Below are 19,998 nucleotides of genomic sequence, written 5' to 3'. Positions count from 1 at the left end.
GCAAACACAGCAGCCTCATCTTCCCTAAGATGTGGGGCACAGAAGGAATGTGAGGTCAGAACACTCCCAATTCTGTGTGGAGCGATCCATTGCAGCACACAGGGGACAATGGCATGTAAGATTTGTCTTCTTTCTATAATGGAAGGCTGACATATTTCTTCTATCGAGGTATTCCTCAGGAAGGGGCTCAGCTGAGGGCTCTGTGTGCAGACTTTGCATTTTCTCTCTGTCAGAAGTGTGTGAGGCAATAGTTGTATTTCCAGGCCGTCCCACATGACTAGGTTGGACTTTGTGTGCAGACTGATAAACAAGCTGAGTATAAATAGGGAGGAGACGGCCCATTGTGCAGAGCAGCAGTCTGCGGAGGACCAAGGGGCAGAGTAAGCTGTTGCATATTAATGATACTTTGCTATTGTCTAATCTGCTTGTGCAGCTTTTATTCCTCTACTAATTCTTCTGGCTTCTAGAAAACTTTGCTGAAACTTTGTGATGATGGCTACGGAGCTACGCAAAGCATTTGGGGGCCCTTTAAGGACACCCAGCATTCCTTTACTGGGTGCTGCAGCTGGTTTATTTTTGTGGGGTCCGTTCACACCAGTTGTAGTGCAGGAAACGCGCGTTTCTGTGCGCATTTCCTGCTCCACATGGGAATGCATTACCATCTGCAGATATGTGCTGAAGCATTTAATTGTTAGTTGTGCCCAACACAATGCGTGCGGGCACCAAGATGCATGGTACCATAGTACCACATAGTTTGGTCCGGGGTCATTTTAAAAGTCACGCCTGTGCGTGTTTTGGCGTGAACCAGCCACAACTGTACATGCATCTGTTTTTTGCCCTTAGAGCTTACAATTTAAGGTCCCTAAGTCCCCTACATGTAGTTTGGACAGGAGCCAGTTAGGCCCCATGCACACGAGACGCTGGTAAACTCGAGTTCAGAGGCATTTGGGCATTTTTTTCAACTGCCCCTGAACACATTTAATGTTATCCTATGTGTCCATGCACACAATCAAGTTTTTTGGCATTTTAAAGCAGTTGGGTTTATGTCCGTTTTTTCAGACGCAAAATTTTGGGTTCAGAAGCGCTTTATTTTTGCGTTTTAAACTTTGGGAGGGTCTACAATGTCTTTGAGATAAGCACTGACAGCCGCAAATGCGGTAAAACGCAGCAATTCGCGGCAAAAACGGGCGTTTTAAACGCCGGTTTTTGGCTTTGAAAACGCGAGTTTAGAGGTGTTTGTAATTGCTTCTCGTGTGCATGGGGCCTTAACCTACCAGCATGTCTTTGGGGTTTTGGAGGAAACTCAAGTGTAGGACAAGCATGCAGACTCCATGCAGATAGAGTAAATATTTTCCAACAGGCTGGAGGTACGAAAGTTGATCGAGAGACTGGCCTGCTTTTAGATGGATCTAAATGCAAATTTCAATCCATCTATGGCCTGCTTAAGACCCCTTTCACAGTGAAGGTGATTTTCAGGCATTTCAGCGCTAGAAATAGCGACTGAAAACCAACACACATTAATTTCAGAATGACTTTTCACACTGGGGCGGTGCGCTTGCAGGACGTTAGGAAAAGTCCTGCAAGCAGCATGTTTGGGGCAGTTTGGGAGCTCTGTATACATCGCTCCCAACGCGCCCTGCCCATTGAAACGATTGGGCAGCGCTTCCAAAGTCCCTTAAAAGCGCTTCGGAAGTGCAGCAACATGGGCGCTTTAACCCCTTCTTTGGCACCCCGCCAGTGTGAAAGAGGTCTTAAGCCCCATACACACTATCAGTTTTCCTGCAGGTTTTTCTCTTCAGGTTTACCCAAACCATCTAATATGAGGTCAAACCTCAAGAGTTTCCTGCAGGAAAACTGATAGTGTGTATGGGGTTTAAAGCGGTTGTAAACCCACGATTAATTATTTTTATTTTTTTCACCTGCAAGGCAAAAGGCATAATGAGCTAGTATGCACCGCATATTAGCTCATTATGAAATACTTACCTCAGAACGAGGTGAAGAGAACTTACCTGGTCCACGCCGAGCGAGATATCATCTTGACTCTGCGTGTCTTCCGGGTATCGCCGCTCCAGCGCTGTGATTGGCTGGAGCGGCGATGACGTCACTCCCACGCATGCGCGTGGGAGACTTCAATTCGGCAAGATCCGGCAGCTGCCGGTCCTTTAGCCGAGGATCCCCGCTGTGCATGCGCCGCTGATTGCGGGGGGAATATCTCCTAAACCGTACAGGTTTAGGAGATATTCTTTATACCTACAGGTAAGCCTTATTATAGGCTTACCTGTAGGTAAAAGTCATAAAATGGGGTTTACAACCACTTTAAGTTATAAAATGCTTGGCTGTTAAAATAAATAAGCTAAAGTGTATGTAAACCATGAGGTTCACACAATGGGGCTGATTTAATAAAGGCAAATAGACTGTGAACTTTGCATAGCTTGCGCAGTTGCTGCAGAGCGTAGTAAATAAGGTAAATCTTCACTTTGCAAAGAATACCCAATCACATGTAAGGAAACTAAAGAAAAAAAGCTGCGTTTTAGCTTGCACATGATTGGATGATGGATTTTGCTCATTTACTAAGCTCTGGAGTAACTGCACTTTGCATAGTGCACAATCTATTAGTAAATCAACCCCTGAGAGCCGGTTCACACTACCGCGACCTGGGGGGCGACACGACAAATTACATGGAAGTGAATAAGAGCCGTCTTAATGCACACTACTGAAGTCGCTTCGACTTCAGAAAAGGTTCCTGTACTACTTCAAGGTGACTTCTAGGCGACTTGTACCCATTGATCTCAATGGAAGTCGCCTCTAAGTCGTATCACTGTCTTAACTGAAGCAACTTTCCAGGAAGTGAAAATAGTTTTCTAAGGCAAACCCCTCCCTCCCACAGAGCAGATTATTATGTGATTGGCCACTGGCAAAGTCGCCTGTCCTGGAGGCGACTTGAAGTTGCGTTGTAAGTCGCTGCAAGTAGCGCTCAAGTCGTCTCCAAGTTGCCTTGTAAAGTCGCGCTGGAAGTCATGTTGCCCCAGTGTGAACCGGCACTAAGGGCCAGATCCACAGCCCTGCAGCGCAACGTAACTTAACAGATTTAAGTTACACTGCGCAAATTTCCTAAGTTAGGTATTGATCCACAACACACTTACCTGGAAATTTGCGGCGGTGTAACTCAAATCCGTCCGGCGCAATCTAATGGGGCGAGTCCCATTTAAATTAGGCGCGCTCCCGCGCCGGACGTACTGCGCATGCTTGTGACGCAAATTTCCCGACGCGCTTTGCGGGACGTGACGTGATTTTTTGATCGGCGCGGCGCATAGCGTATTTCCGTATTCCCGTGCGGCTTATGCAATCGACGTAAAATTTAAAAATTCGACGCGGGAAGGACGGCCATACTTTACACAGCAGTACGCCTGCTGTGTAAAAGTAGGGCTGCTTTACAAAAGTGTAACTAAGCGACGGGAAACTAACGTAGCGGCGACGTAGCGAACGCGAAAAAGCTTTGAGGATCGACGTAACTCCACATTAGCTTACCCGACGCGTAATTTTGACGATGAATGCCCCCAGCGGCGGTCGCGGTACTGCATCTTAAGATCCGGCAGTGTAAAACTATTACACCTGCCGGATCTTCTGTCTATCTCTTGGAAACTGATTCTGTGGATCAGTTCCAAAGATAGAAACAGGGATACGCAGGCGTATCAGTAGATCCGCCTGCGTATCTCTTTTGAGGATCTGGCCCTAAGACTCCGCAGAGCTGTGCTGATATACATAGTTTCAATGCAAGGACACATACAGTTGTTTACTGTTCACACCAAAGATTCTGATTGGTTTATAGGCTATAAATTGTTCCATAAGTCGGTACATATCTGTGAGATATGTGAGATGGGACATGTTATCTTATAACCACACATTCCTGGCTGCTGGCCATCCTGCTGACTTAAAAAGATAAGCAAAATGGAAATAACAAAAATACAGCTTTTCAGGTTCTTCAGCCGCTGCTAGAGATCCTGCTAGAATGTTTTAGAACATTGCATGTACTCAAAGAAACAACTGAAAATATTTATATAGAAAATTGCCCCCCTCTAAATATTTTTGTTCAATTATTATTGAAGAATATTTTAAAACGTCAAGAAAAAAATAATAAGGCCCCGTACACACGATAGAATCCATCCGCAGATAAATCCCAGCAAATGGGTTTCTGCGGATAGATCCTATGGTGTGTACACGCCAGCGGATCTGTTTCCGCGGAGAAATCTCCTCTGGGATGGATTCCAGCAGATCGGATATTTGCTGTGCTGCACAACAAATCCATCTGCTGGAATCCATTCCAACGGATGGATCCGCTCGTCTGTACAGACTTACCGGATCCATTCGTCCAAAGGGATTCCCCGCACGCGTCGTAATGAATTGACGCATGCGTGGAATTCCTTATATGACAGCGTCGTGCCCGTCGCCGCGTCATAATCGCGGCGACGGCGCGACACGTCATCGGCAGAGGATTTCCGCGCGGATTTCAATGCGATGGTGTGTACACTCCATCCCATCGAAATCAGCGGAAATCTTTGAGAGGATTTATCCGTGGAAACGGTCCGCTGGACCGTATCTGCGGATAAATCCTCTCGTGTGTACGGGGCCTAAGTCTGGCTGAATTCATATGTACTTTGTGTTTACATGAATCTCGTGTAGCTATACTGTGGGTTTCCACATTTCACCTACAGCACCACCTACTGGTGAATTTAAGTAGGACAATGAAACCTTAAGCCCCATACACACTATCAGTTTTCTTGCTGGTTTTCTCTTCAGGTTTACCAAAACCATGTAGTACAAGGACCTGTCTGATTGCATTCAAATTGAAATGCTTAAGGTTTGACCTCATATTAGATGGTTTTGGTAAACCTGAAGAGAAAACCTGAAGAGAAAACTGATAGTGTGTATGGGGCTATAGAGTGCAATGATTTTTATGTAGGAACCATTGGGGTTGATTTACTAAAGGCAAATAGACTGGCAAAATAGAGCAAATTGGCTCCAGAGCTTGGTAAACGAGGAGAAGCCCTGTTGACTTCCACCGTCCAATTATGTGCAAACAAAACCTTGCATGCGATTGGGTATTTTTTGCAAAGTGAAGCTTAATTCACTTGCTAAGCTGTGGACAGTCTATTTGCCTTTCGTTAATTAACCACAATGTGTTTTTATGGTCATGCTTCAGGATATCAAGCCCGGCACCCAGTGAGTCATGTACCATTGTCACGAACAAAGGGACTGTGAGAGTTGATGACCCCTCTTTGTTACTGCTGGGTCATAAACAAGAAGAGGATTAACATTTGTTCTTACCATATAACATCAACAACTAAATGATGCATCTAATGCACTTATGCATAGTGCATTATCACCAAGATTTTTATTTTAGTTTTGGCCTTTCAGTACAACCAACATTCAGTACATCCATGGAATACATCAATACAAGCACGTCCCCCCCATGTGAGGTCTCTATAAAGAAAAATACCTGTTGATCCTCCCAGAAAGCCTGCACAACCCTGACTTTTTAGTTTAACCCTTAGGGGCCAAGCGCAAGCAAATATGGGGCCTCTCGTCAGCCGGGTTTTGCCGCTGAGCGGCTGCATGTTTGCATGCAATAGCGATGTGCAGAGAGAGTGCACCCTGCATGCTCCCGGGACGGTTACCGGCAGCTAACTGAACGCTTCCATTCGCTGCTTGCGATTGGGAGCTTTCTGAACATGCGAACGCCGAGACAGCCAATCACGGCGGTCGCATGACCAGAAGCCCCACCCCGCCTCCCGGCGTTCTTAAGCCCTTAAAGGGCCGGCAGGCGCCGGCTCTAAGTGGTTAAGCTGACAACCCTGCCTCTGCTGCACTAAAATCTCACTCAGTGTTGGCAGCTCTATCTGGATAACTGAAAACCACCTCCTTGTGTTACAAAGTTAGTCTGGTTGAAAAAAGACACAAGTCCATCCTGTTCAACCAACAGAGAAAAAAAATAAAGAAAACCAACACACACAAATAGAGAGCCTCCATATAAACTATACAAACATACAAAGTTGATCCAGAGGAAGGCAAAAAAAAAATAGTAAAATATTATCCAATTTGCTCCAGTGAGGGGAAAAAAACTCCTCCCCCAAGAGGCAATCGGATATTATCTGGATCAACTTTACCTATAAATATTAGTATCCAGTTATATTCTGTACATTTAGGAAAGGATCCGGGCCTTTCTTAAAGCAATGTTAAGTATGGGGGGGGGTGTTCTGTAGTCCAGCAGGAGTGAACTAGGCAGGGCTGACAGCACCGCTTAGGATTTCAGTGTAACCCAGCAGTTATTATACTCCAATATATAATAATAATTACTATTTACTATTAACTTCCATGATGAGTGTACAAGAAGCATGCAACATAATGTTTTTTACTTTTTGTAGCTAAATTATTTTTCCTGTGTTTCATCAGATTAGGCAACCCGTCAGAATGTGTAAAGGAAGTGACCATTTGTCGTCGCCATCTTTCTACACCCCACACTTCTCCACAGTAAGGATAGAGTGAGAAGGGGGCAAGCGGGCATCTTGTTACACCCACCGGAGATTTGCATTTTACACTTTTTTTTATCAGTAAAGTGAGTTTATATAGTGAAATACAGTACTTAGAACTCCGTCTGACTGTTTAGATGTTGCATTTTAAAAGCAGTGGCAAGTCTGCTCATCTCACAGGTTTGCTAATCGGACAGAAGTTCACCGCTTTTAAAATTAAACATGTAAACATTCACACGAGAAGTCCTGTATTTCACTATATATACTCAGTTTACTGTTAAAAAAAAGTGTAAAATATAAAACTCCGGTGGGTGTAACAAGATGTCCGCTTGCCCCCTTCTCCCTCTATCCTTACTGTGGAGGAGTGCAGGGTGTAGAAAGATGGTGGCGACGAAACGTAATTTCCGTTACACATTCTGATGGGTCGCCTAATCTGACGAAACGCCAAATTAAGCATTTTATGAGGAAATAGAGGGATTGGTATTTTTTTGATCTTTTTCTAAAAATGCTAGTTACTTGGCTTCCATGCCTATCTTCCAATGCTTAGGCCAGTGTTTCTCAACTCCAGTCCTCAAGGTCCCCTCACAGGTGAAAAAAGGGGAGAGTGTCGCCTCTTTTAAAATAGGGGTACAAGGAGTAAAAAGTGTGCCTACATCCCATTGAATATAGAAAATGATATGACCACAAAAATTTGACAACTTTTAGGTGCTTGGGGCCAATGAAGGTCAATATTTGGGTCAGGGGTTGGGGGGAAAGGGATTTTGGGGGGGACTTTTCGCGGCACTGATACAAACAATCTGGTAAAAGGTATCGATATTTATTTAACAAAGAAAATACAAATATAATACGAAAGACAATTTAAGAACAATCCCCACATTATACATCAGAAAGTAATTAACAGACTGTGTCTTAGTGGAGTCGATGACCTCGACCGGTTTCGCGGTTTTACCGCTTCTTCAGGAGGAGATTATGTTCTAAAAGGTATGTATAAACAGATGAATAAACAAGCAGAATATACAAAATATGTATACATTGTGTATAATTCAAAACAGCGCATTGTATAGTGGAGCAAAGCACTCACAGGTCATGTTTTCAGGATTTCTCAGATGAAACGGCTGTGGTAATTACGAAGGCAGTGAAACTGATCAAATCACCTGTGGAAAATAATGGAAAGCCTGAAAACATGACCCCGTTGTGGCGCCTTGAGGACTGGAGTTTAGAAACACTGACTTAAAGTGGGGGTTCACCCAAAAAAATCAATTTTTAACATTAGATTGGGCCTAATTACGGGAAGCAGAATCGGGTGTTTTGATTAAAATCAATGCAGTACTTAATTTTTTGGAGATAGATGTTCTCCCGCCGCTTCCGGGTATAGGCTGCAGGACTGGGCGTTCCTATTTGATTGACAGCCTTCCGACCGTCGCATACAGCGCGTCACCAGTTTCCGAAAGTAGCCGAACATCGGTGCGCAGGCGCCGTATAGCGCCGCACCGACGTTCGGCAACTCGTGACACGCTGTATGCGACCGTCGGAAGGCTGTCAATCAAATAGGAATGCCCAGTCCCGAAGACCATACCGGAAGCGGCGGGAGAACATCTATCTCAAAAAAGGTAAGTACTGCATTGATTTTAATCGAAACACCCGATTCTGCTTCCTGTAATTAGGCCCAATCTACTGTTAAAAATGTTTTTTCGGGTGAACTCCCGCTTTAAGCCTCGTACACACGACCGAGGAACTCGACGGGCGAAACACATCGTTTTTCTCGTCGAGTTCCTTGTTAGGCTGTCGAGGAACTCGACAAGGCAAGTTTCTCCATTCCCATCGAGGAAAAAGAAGACATGCTCTCTTTTTGGCTCGACGGGATCCTCGACAGTTTCCTCGTCGAAAAATGTACACACGACCGGTTTCCTCGGCAAAAAAATATCTCCCAGCAAGTTTCTTGCTGGTTTTTGCCGAGAAACTCGGCCGTGTGTACGAGGCCTGAGAAAGTTTGTAGAAATTCTGACTTCACTTTGACTCTGCGCACTAACATTATTATGTTTGGGTCAGGTTAACCTCTACCATTCATGTCTTGGCAGTGAGAACAAAAGAAAAGAACATCTAATAGAACAGTGAGATTCTAAACCTGAAATCTGATATGGGCAAAACAACCTGTAGGATAGTGCAGGATAGTGCAGGCAGCAATAATAACCCTACGGGTGAATTGGGCACTCTCTGTGAATTGGACGGAAGGCGTCTTAATTTGGTCAGCTCACTGTTCGTGCATTAAACAGTATTATGCAATGAGCACAGTGTTTGCGTTGTACTCCGGATACTTGCCAGGGCAGGTGTGTAAACAACGTAGATGGATTGGAACATTGTGTTACCTGCAGGGATCCTTCTCTGCCAGGTTCTAATTATCCTAAAACTCCTAAAGAGCAGCTGAACTCTGGAAGCTGCGTCCAGAAAAAGGCAAAGGGCAAAGTCACCGCAATTTTTCTTGGTCACCTTGCAGCTGATCTTTCCCAAATTATTGACCTACCATGCCTAATGCCGTGTACACACGATCGGAATTTTCGCCAACAAATGTTCGATGTGCGCTTCTGGTCGGATATTCTTACCGTGCGTATGCTCCATCGGACATTTGCTGTCTGGATTTTCAACAACAAATGTTTGAGAGCTGGTTCTCAATTTTTCCGACAACAAAAGTTATTGTCAGAAATTCGGACGCACAAAAATCCTACGCATGCTTGGAATCAAGCAGAAGAGCCGCACTGCCTATTGAAATAAATACATTTTTCTTGGCTCGTCGTACGTGTTGTACGTCACCGCGCTTTTGACGTTCGGAATCTCCGACAACATTTGTGTGACCGTGTGTATGCAACGCAAGTTTGAGCCAACATTCCGTCGGAAAAAAAATCCACGGTTTTGTTTGCCGGAATGTTCGATCGTGTGTACGCGGCATAAGGCCCCATTCACACTGTTGCACTGTTTGATTGGGCGGCCTAACATACCAAGATACATCAAAAAAGGTGCATGCAGAGTTTTTGGCTGGGTATTGGCCCATGGTGTGCTGTCCTGCAATGCTAATGCATTGAGAAGGTGCTTTGAGGTGTCATTCAGGACTAGTGGCATTTTATTGCACCAATGCATGTAACATGTGTGTTACTGCAGTGGTGTGACATGGCCCTAGTATGGAACATACCCTAGTACAGTAAAGGCGAACCTTGGCAACCCAGATGTTTTGGAACTACCGTATTTATCTGGCCATAAGGCGCCCCGGCGTATAGCGCGCACCCCCGAACTTGAAGGAAAATTCCTGGAAAAATAAATAAATACTTAGTTTGGATGCCCCTCGTCGGTGTCTTGCCCATCATCCATCGCGTCCTGCCCGTCGTCCATCGGCGGCCTCGTCCGGTCTGGCGTCCTTCTGCGGCCATCGTGGTGTCCTCCCCGCTTCCCACGCTGTGTTTGAACCACTGCGCCGACATATACTGAGCGCAGTACACTCGGGTTTAGTCGGGCAGGCTCGGCTCCTCTCGCATAAAGGACGTACAGGACGTGAGCGCGAGAGGAGCCGAGCCTGCCCGACTATACCTGAGTGTACTGCGTAAGCGGGGATCGGCGTATATCGCGCACCCACGATTTTGCCCTGATTTTCAGGGCACAACAGTGCGCGGTATACGCCGATAAATACGGTACATTTCCCATGATGCGCATGCACTCTGCAGTGTAGTGGAGCATAGTGGGAAATGTAGTTCCAAAACATCTGGGGTGCCAAGGTTCGCGATCACTGCCCTAGTACATTCTGCAAAGTAATACATAGAGACAACAGAGGAAACAGGTGGTTCAGATCCCATCCAACAATACCATAGGTCAGGACATAAATCAAGTGGAAATATCTCCAACAGGACAAGGACAAACATTTATATCTGCTCAGAGGTTAGCTACATAGAAAAAACATCTTGCCATATGTTCAACTTTTTGTAATATTTAGCTTTGTATCATATTCTTTTTTCATGCCATTATGTGTAGCTGAGACTTATTTTTTGTTTCTTTGATGGCTCATATCATTCATCTTGACCATGTGCTTGTCTTTTGCAGGTGAGGCCCCATCATGTGGAAAGGCTTTGCTCTTGCCCTGGCTCTCTGCCTTCTCCCTTGGGGAGGGGCAGAGAGCCAGGGTCACCGAACGCTGTGCAAAAAAACACCCGACTGGAAGATAGGAAGCCAGAATCCCATGCTGGATGCTGATGGAACAGTCACCGTTGTGGCACTTCTTCAAGCAAGCTGATACCTGTGTCTGCTGCAAGCTTCCAGGTGGGACACAATGCTCTGTTTAGCACAGTTATTAGAAAGAAGATTCAATTCTAGTTTGTACCTATAGGGCCAGATTCAGGTATGAGATACGACGGCGTATCTCCAGATAAGCCGTTGTATCTATGAGTGTGCGGCGTCGTATCTATGCGCCTGATTCTTAGAATCAGTTACGCATAGATTTGACTAAGATCCGACCGGCGTAAGTCTCCTACGCCGTCGTATCTTAGTTGCAATTTTACGCTGGCCGCTAGGTGGCGCTTCCGTATATTTACGCAAAGGAATAAGCAAATTAGGTAGATGCGCCGATTCAGAAACGTACGTCCGCCCGGCGCATTTTTTTACGTCGTTTACGTTAGGCTTTTTCCGGCGTAAAGTTACCCCTGCTATATGAGGCGTATCCTATGTTAAGTATGGACGTCGTTCCCGCGTCAAATTTTGAAAACTTTACGTCGTTTGCATAAGTCGTCCGTGAATGGGGCTGTGCGTAATTTACGTTCACGTCGAAAGCATTCGCTTTTTGCGGGTTAATTTGGAGCATGCGCACTGGGTTACTTTCACGGACGGCGCATGTGCCGTTAGTCAAAAACGTCATTTACGTGGGGTCACGCCCACCTCTTCGCAATTTGAATTAGGCGCGCTTACGCCGGCAGATTTACGATATGCCGCCGTAACTTAGGGCGCAGGTTCTTGGTTAATACACAACCTGCCTCACTAAGTTAAAGCGGCGTAGCGTATCTGAGATACGCTACGCCCGCACAAAAATAAGCCATTCTACCTGAATCTACCCCATAGTGTACCAAAAATAGGATGTTTGTCTAAACTTGTCATTTTTAATTCTATCAGCTTGGAAGTACTGCAGCAGAAGTTGGATAATGAACACTATGCAAACGTGTCCTTTATGGTGATCAACCACCAAGATGAACACTCACGTCTGAAATACCACGAGCTGAAGTCCAGGGTCCCGGAAAACATACCGGTGTATCAGCAAGAAGAGGAGCAGCTTGACGTCTGGAGACTACTGAAGGGGAATAAAAATGACTTCCTCATTTACGACAGGTGATTTGATGCCATCCATGTGTACATTTATTTTCAGTAGCATATGACAGATGTAATGGTACAAGGCAGAACCATAAATGTGTAGCGCTACTCCCATAGGAGCTGCAGGATTACAGTCTACGTCTTCCCCACAGGCTTTGCCCCGCAGCCAGGCACACAGACTCATTTACATGTTTCTTCAATGACCAGTCTAGAGGTGTTGTTTTGTATTTTTTTTATTTTTGGAGAACTTGGATAGGGTTAAAGGAAGTAGGGGGGATACTCCAAAAACAAGAACTATGTACAACTGAGGAGGTATTCTTCAGGACAAGCTACAGTGGAACCTCGGTTTAAGAGTAACTTGGTTTGAGAGCGTTTTAATTTGCGAGCAACTTTTTTTTTTCATTCTGACTTGGTTTGCGAGTGTTGACTCGTAAGACGAGCAGAATTCAAGCTAAATAGGCCTGCAGTACATCATTTGGCCTGTGGTACGAGGGCGCAGGAGCCGAGAAAAGCCGAACATTGGCCTGCAGTACCTCATTTGGCCTGAGGTATGGGGACGCCAAAGTGTCCTCGGGCCTTTTTAGCCATTTTCTGCGCTCTCAGGCGCCCCCCCCCCCCCCAACCTGTGGCCGCATTCGCTATTGCATCCCATTGAAGTCAATGCGGAACAAATTATTTTCGTTTCCATTGACTTCAATGGGAAAACTCGCTTACGAGTACTTTGGATTATGAGCAAACTCCTGGAACGGAATATGCTCGTAATCCGAGGTTCAACTGTATAGGAAAGTCTTTGCTTGAAGCAAACAGCAGACTTTAAATTTAAGGTAGTAAAAGTAGTAGTTCACTGTGAGTCCCTTTAAGTAGTTGATTAGGTTGACAAAGCTCTTCAGGACACCAGCTGGTGCCCCCTTTAAATATACCAACAGCTGACTTTCTCTAGCACCAGAGGGTTGACAAGAGTACAAAGGCCCCCAAGATCTTTCAGAATGTCCGTACTCACACAAGGCCCAGCTGGTTGCCTCCTTCCAACTTCCAAGTGACACCTTACTCTGGTGATGCCAGACTAGATCTTCTGTGGACAGCCTCCCCTCAGTGAACTTACTTTAGCTCCAAGGTCTCAGCTTCCAGGCGCACAGGTCACCCACCTGAGTCCTCACGACAGCAGACATAGCAGCAGTGCCTGGGAAGGCAGCATGCCCCCCAGGCTGGACCAATCCTTTCTGGGAAAAGACCGTGAGCTCAGTGTGTTCACAGAATATATACAGCATGCCATCAGAGCCTGCCTCTTTGGGATAGGCCAGGCCTGTATCAATATTCATGCTGCTATCTGCATAGCTCCACACCTATCATTCAGAAACTTCTCAAGTTCCTTGGATACAGAGTAGGGCTGCAACTAATGATTATTTTCATAATCAATTAGTTGGCCGATTATTGTATCAATTAATCAGATAAAAACCTCAAAATGTTTGTTGTATAATTTAGTTAAAGTAAAAAAAAAAAAATATTCTTGAATATTTATGTGCAGTGTTAAATATTAATAACCATCTATATGGTTAGGGAACAAAATAGCGTATCCACTCTGACAATAACAGACAGAAGATATATACAGTATATACATACAATATACAATAAGAGGTACATATCATCAGACTCCAGACCTAAAACACTGTTTTGCAGATTTTTAGGCTGGAATGTAATATAATATTATGCATTAAAAACCTCTCTTGTCAAAGGTGGGTAGTTTGATACAAGCTACATGCACCCGCTATCACTTATGTTACTATACACAAACACATTTTTCCTTCGAAAGTTTTCTTTTTGAGAAGTTTGTTTGATTTTCTAATCGTTAGTGGGGTCAAATCGACATTTATTTTCAACTACAACTACATGTATAAAATTAAAAGATCTTCTTGATCGCTATTGGTCCATCATTGTGATTCATGCCATTACTGACCAGTAGAGAGGTGCATTTGTCTGCTTTTTATTCAAGTTACCAGAAAATTTTAGTTAATTATTTTAGATGGGTTTGCTTAACGCGAAGTCTCATTTTCAATAAAAAAAAATGACAAACATGTCATACTTACCTGCTCTGTGCAGTAATTTTGCATAGAGCAGCCCAGATCCTCCTCTTCTCGGGTCCCGTGCCGTCGCCCCAGGCCCCTCCTTCCCGCCGAGTGCCCCCATAGCAAGCAGTTTTTTTTTTTTAAATCGGATCCTTTTTTTATTTTTATATGGATCAAACAACATTAAGACAATACAGACAAATTATACAAACAAAATCACATTAAACAAAACGCAACCCAGACTATGGGGACACCAAGCCAAGCTGCTGCTCTGTGTGTCCATTCAGACACAGAGTTGTGGCATGGCCCCACCCCCTCCATCTCCTGATTGGCTCCCGCTGCTGTCAATCACAGCCTGTGAGAAGGTAGCCGGGGGTAGGGCCGAGACGCACACTCTTTGTCTATGGACACATGGAGATAGCTGGGAGTGTGGAGTGAGCCCACACAAGTGCCCCCATTGCATACAGCTTGCTATGGGGAACTCAAAGGAGGAGGGGGACCAAGAGCACCGGCAGGGGGCCCCAGAAGAAGAGGATTGGGACTGCTTTGTGCAAAACCATTACACTAAGCAGGTAAGTATGACATGTTTTTTTTATTTTTTTATTTGATGAATGTCACCAAAGGCCTGTAAGAGTTGCCAACATTTTAGTATAATCAGAACTGAATGGTCGTGTCAACTTCATAATGGGAAATGTGTTCATTCTCTACATTTTTTTTCTCCAGGTGTGGGCGCCTGGTGAAACACATCGAGCTTCCCTACGCGTTTTTGCAGTTCAGTTATGTGGAGGATGAAATAAAGTCAGTTTATTGTGAAAACGCCTGTGGAGACTGCAAACACCAGGTATTGTTGATACCACTTATGAAAGCCAACATGGGAAAGCATTTTTGGGTTTTCAATTTTTTTTAGAAAAAGTCAAAACAAACATAAAACTGTAAATCTCAGTGCTGTAAGACTTCCCTTGAAACCTTTGCAGCAATCATCTAACCAGGGCAGTGCCATAAGTTAAAGCGGGAGTTCACCCTAAAAATAACTTTTAACCTTAGATTGATGCTCATTTTGTCTAGGGGAATCGGCTAGTATTTTTAAAATCGAAGCTGTACTTACCGTTTTAGAGAGCGATCTTCTCCGCCGCTTCCGGGTATGGGTCTTCGGGAGTGGGCTATCCTATTTTGATTGACAGTCTACCGACGGTCGCATCCATCGCGTCACGAGTAGCCGAAAGAAGCCGAACGTCGGTGCGGCGCTATACTGCGCCTGCGCACCGACGTTCGGCTACTTTCGGAAAATCGTGACGCGATGGATGCGACCGTCGGAAGCCTGTCGGAAGACTGTCAATCAAAATAGGAACGCCCAATCCCGCAGCCCATACCCGGAAGCGGCGGAGAAGATCGCTCTCTAAAAAGGTAAGTACAGCTTTGATTTTTTTTTAAAATAGCCGATTCCCCTAGACAAAATGAGCATCAATCTAAGGCCCCGTACACACGAGAGGATCTATCTGCTGGAATTGATCTGCGGATCAGTTCCAGCGGATAGATCCGCTGGTGTGTACAACCCAGCGGATCTTTTTCCGCGGATTTTCTTCGGGCCGACCGATTTCCAGCAGATAAAAATTTCTTAGCATGCTAAGAAATCTATCCGCTGGAATCGGCTTCAGCTGATCGATCCGGTGGTCTGTACAGACTCACCGGATCGATCCGTCCGATTCCCTCCCTCGCATGCGTCGTAATGATTAGACGCATACGTGGATATCCTTATATGACAGCGTCACGCACGTCGCCGCGTCATCATCGCGGCGACGGCGCGACACATCATCGCGATGGGATTTCGGCGCGGATTTCGATCCGATGGTGAGTACACTCCATCGGATCTAAATCCGCGGAAATCCTCGAGAGGATTTATCCGCGGATACGGCCTGGCGGACCGTATCCGCGGATCAATCCTCTCGTGTGTACCCGGCATAAGGGTAAAAAGTTGTATGTCCGGGTGAACCCCTGCTTTAATGAATATTTAAAATGACACTAATAATTTATAAATAAAACAGCTATAATGTTACTATGTAACTCTCTCAACTACACCCAAAGCTATATTATGATTTTAGCAGTCTAAAGCTGGATACACAATATGCAACTTTTGTTGTTCGATTAACTTTAGCTTTACCTATGTAGTGCAATGGCCTGCCTGATTGCATACAAATTGAAAGTGTTTCAGTTATGATCTTATACCATGTTTTGGTAAATCTAAAGGAAAAAAATCTAAAGTAAAATGTATAGGCCCAGATCCACAAAGATCTGCCTATCTTTAGGCAGGCGTAGCGTATCTCAGATACACTACGCCGCCGTAACTTAGAGCGTATTTTCCGTATCCAGAAAGAATTTGTGCCGTAAGTTACGGCGGCGTAGTGTAAATGTGTCGGCGTAAGGGCACGGAATTCAAATGGCTAAGATGTGGGCGTGTTTTATGTCAATACATCTTGACCCCACGTAAATTAAGTTTTTTTTTTAACGGCGCATACACCGTCTGTGGAGGTATCCCAGTGCGCATGCTCGAAATCACGTCACAAATAGTCAATGCTTTCGACGTGAACGTAAATTATGCAAAGCCCTATTCGCGAACGTTTTACGCAAACGACGGAAAATTCGAAGCTGTCCCGATGTCCATACTTAACATTGCGTACGCCTCATAGACCCAGGGGTAACGTTACGCTGAAAAAAGCCTTACGTAAACAACGTAAAAAATGCGCCGGGCGGACGTACGTTTGTGAATCGGCGTATCTACCTAATTTGCATATTCCTTGCGTAAATCTACGGAAACGCCACCTAGCAGGCAGCGTAAATATGCACCGATGGCGTACTAAGACGTACGTCAGTCGGATCAAGCCCACATTCAGTCGTATCTTGTTTTGTGGATACAAAACAAAGATATGACGGGGCATCGTAGAACTTACGCGGCGTATCAATAGATACGTCTGCGTAAGTTCTTTGTGGATCTGGCCCATAGTGTGTAGCCAGCATTAGCTTTTCAGTAAACAAATGTAATTGATTGTACATAGCAGAGTTAGAGTCGGTTCACACAGCAGCGGCACGACTTCGGGGGCGACTCTGCAAGTCGTCCTGAGGACGACTTCAGAGGCGATTTGAAAAACGACTTCTGTATAGAAGTCAATGCAGGTCGCCCCGAGCCGCCCCTGAAGTCGTACAGGAACCTTTTTCTAAGGCCGGGTACTCACGAGCAGACCAGTTTCAGCATACCAGTTTCCCACGGACCAGTTTCAGCATACATGTTTGGTCGTGTGTACGGGGTCTAAGTCGGAGCGACTTGCGTCGCTCCTATTAGAATGGTCCCATTGCATTGAATGGGACGCGAAACGTCAGGCGGCTGAGCCGCCTGTCGTGTCGCCCCAGTGTGAACTGAGTCTTACAAGAGATAGATTTAGACATGTATGTATGATCATAAATCCACTTTAGGGGTTACACTAAAAGTATCTGTTCCTGTAGATTCCCGATGTGTGCAAGAAAGAAGAGAATGTACCAGCAGAGGCTAAGGTAGTGGAAGAGCCATCGGAGACACTTAAACAACGTCCCCATCACCACCACCACCATCACAGACATGGGCACCAGCAGCATGAGGAGGACAAGTTGACAGATGTTAGTGGTTCAAACACCAACGTGCACAGAAGGCATCACCACCGCCAGGGTGAAGAAGGAGTGGGAGAAGTTGAAGAGGTCAGGCCAGAGCACCCTAGTGAGAACAGGGTAGCTGAGTCAGACCCCTCAGCCCTAGGAAATAAACTCTGAAAAAAGGTTAGGAGCTGACGAAAGCAATATCTCTGAGACTGGGAGGAGGCGTCAGGAAAGACCACCAACAGCTGATGCTGACACTGCAGACAGCTGTCTTTGCAGACAGCACGAAGCGGAGTCACCTGACAGTGTAAGGGGGGTCTCCCAGCTTCCTGCAAATGACAGGAACTACTGGCAGACACCACCTCAGAATCCTGACAGTGACGTCTGCCTCCAGCTGCATGACAAACATCCAAAGCAGCCCATCCTGATGAGAAACATTCCTCAGCCACAGAGCATCGTGTCGCTTGAGAATGATCAAAGGGGACAGAAAACTGACAGTGACGGGAACTGAGCAATAAGCAGCAGTAAGCTGCTAAAATATTGCTCTGAAGAACCCACAAAATGCAGGACGGGTGGCTTTCCAGCTGTTATTGAACTAGTTCTAGAAGAGTTGGACAGCCACTTGTTCTCTAGTTAAGATCCAAGTCAGTAATCTTGTCACCTAAGATCACTATGGTTAGACTTCCCTCTGCTGGAGAGATTGGCAGTTAATTGCAGCGCACTTAGGCCTTGTACACACGACCGAGTTTCTCGGCAAAAACCAGCAAGAAACTTGCTGGGTTTTTTTTTTTTGCCAAGGAAACCGGTCGTGTGTACATTTTTCGACGAGGAAACTGTTGAGGAACTCGTCGAGCCATGTTCTCTTTTTCCTCGACGGGAATGGAAAAAATTGGCTCGCCGAGATCCTTGACAGCCTCACAAGGAACTCGACGAGCAAAACGATGTGTTTCGCCCGTCGAGTTCCTCGGTCGTGTGTACGAGGCCTTTGTTGCTGTATCTCCAGCTTTCAGGGGTATAACCATACAGGCCTAACATCAAAGCCATTTACAGGAATCTTCTGGAATAAGCAGATGTCTAGGGTGCTGTGCATGTATGTGAAGGTGGTTAATGTCACTTACATATATGACTTCTGGCAGACAATAGAATCTTTATAAATGTACATATACACTCCTTGTGGGTTCTGCTGCAGTCACCGCTTGAGCCTGTGTGCTACATTCTCACCGATGAAGTCTATGTGGACCTTCTAACACCTGGCCACATTGCAGCAGGACCCACAACAAGAAGTTTTACGTTAGATCAAGGCCACATAGGTAAGTGACATGTACTCCACTCTAGACATTTACATATCCCGGAGTTGCCATCAAGAAATGCTTTCATGCAGCTCAAGTTTTTGTGCCTCTCTCGTTCCCCTCTTGTGGTACCGTGGTTGCATTAATGAAGGCCGAAGCAGAAACTACAAAATAGGGGCTTTTGTCAGATAACTCGCAATCATAACCAGAGGGCAGACTAGAGATGAATTCTTACTTTTTGAGTCATATTGCTTTTTTATTTTTTTTAAACTTCTTTTTCATAGCTAACAGTAGTATTAGGTTTTTATTATGATTTGGCATCCAGCCAAAGATCTATCCAAAACAAAACACACATCCTACACTTTGTATATTAGGTTATTAATACATTTTTACTATTGGTTTGATACTGCTTTCTTTTTTCTTTTCATATAAGATCTTGACAGTTGAGTTTAAATGTGTTGTTTCTATAGCAAATGTTGTAACCAGTGATGGTTTATAGGGAAATAAAATCCTAGTCAACCTGAAGTACATTTTACAACTGTGCTGTGGAATAAGAATGTAGTATGGTACAAGGTCAGTGAAAGAGTCTAAAATCTCTAAACAAGCACAATAAAAGTTTTAAAAAAAATCAGTCTTTGTGTGTGTGTTTTATTCTTTCTCCTGGAATTGTGTAGAAGAACTACTAATACATTGGGGGAGGTTTAGTAAAACTGGCGCACGCAGAATCTAGTGCAGCCATGCATAGTAAGCACTTCTAGGTTTTATTGTCAAAGCTTAACCACTTAAGGATCGCCTCCTGCACATATACGTCGGCAGAATGGCACGGCTGGGCACAAGCACGTACATGTACGTCCTCTTTAAGGTCCCAGCCGTGGGTCGCGAGCCCACGACCCGGTCCGAAGCTCCGTGACCGCGGGACCCGCAGACCAGATCGCCGCTGGAGTCCCGCGATCGGTCCCCGGAGCTGAAGAACGGGGAGAGCTGTGTGTAAACACAGCTTCCCCGTTCTTCACTGTGGCGCCGCCATCGATCGTGTGTTCCCTTATATAGGGAACCACAATCAATGACGTCACACCTACAGCCACACCCCCCTACAGTTAGAAACACAGATGAGGTCATACATAACCCCTACAGCGCCCCCTTGTGGTTGACTCCCAAACT

General features: G+C 45.2%; 1 protein-coding gene across 1 annotated transcript; it reads left to right on the top strand.

The window, feature by feature from the left end:
• Window positions 1-277: 277 nt before the first annotated feature.
• Window positions 278-17,963, top strand: LOC120927906 (selenoprotein P). The gene is made up of 5 exons (XM_040338905.1): window positions 278-380; window positions 10,611-10,826; window positions 11,670-11,882; window positions 14,651-14,768; window positions 17,423-17,963. Exons 2-5 carry the CDS (start codon window positions 10,624-10,626, stop codon window positions 17,720-17,722), a joined length of 834 nt encoding a protein of 277 aa, XP_040194839.1. The 5' UTR covers window positions 278-380; window positions 10,611-10,623; the 3' UTR covers window positions 17,723-17,963.
• Window positions 17,964-19,998: the final 2,035 nt, after the last annotated feature.

This window comes from Rana temporaria, chromosome 1 (assembly GCF_905171775.1).
Source record: "Rana temporaria chromosome 1, aRanTem1.1, whole genome shotgun sequence".
Classification (NCBI taxonomy): domain Eukaryota; kingdom Metazoa; phylum Chordata; class Amphibia; order Anura; family Ranidae; genus Rana; species Rana temporaria.
The sequence above is the reverse complement of the archived record's forward strand: the minus strand, read 5'-3'. Positions and strand labels throughout refer to the sequence as shown.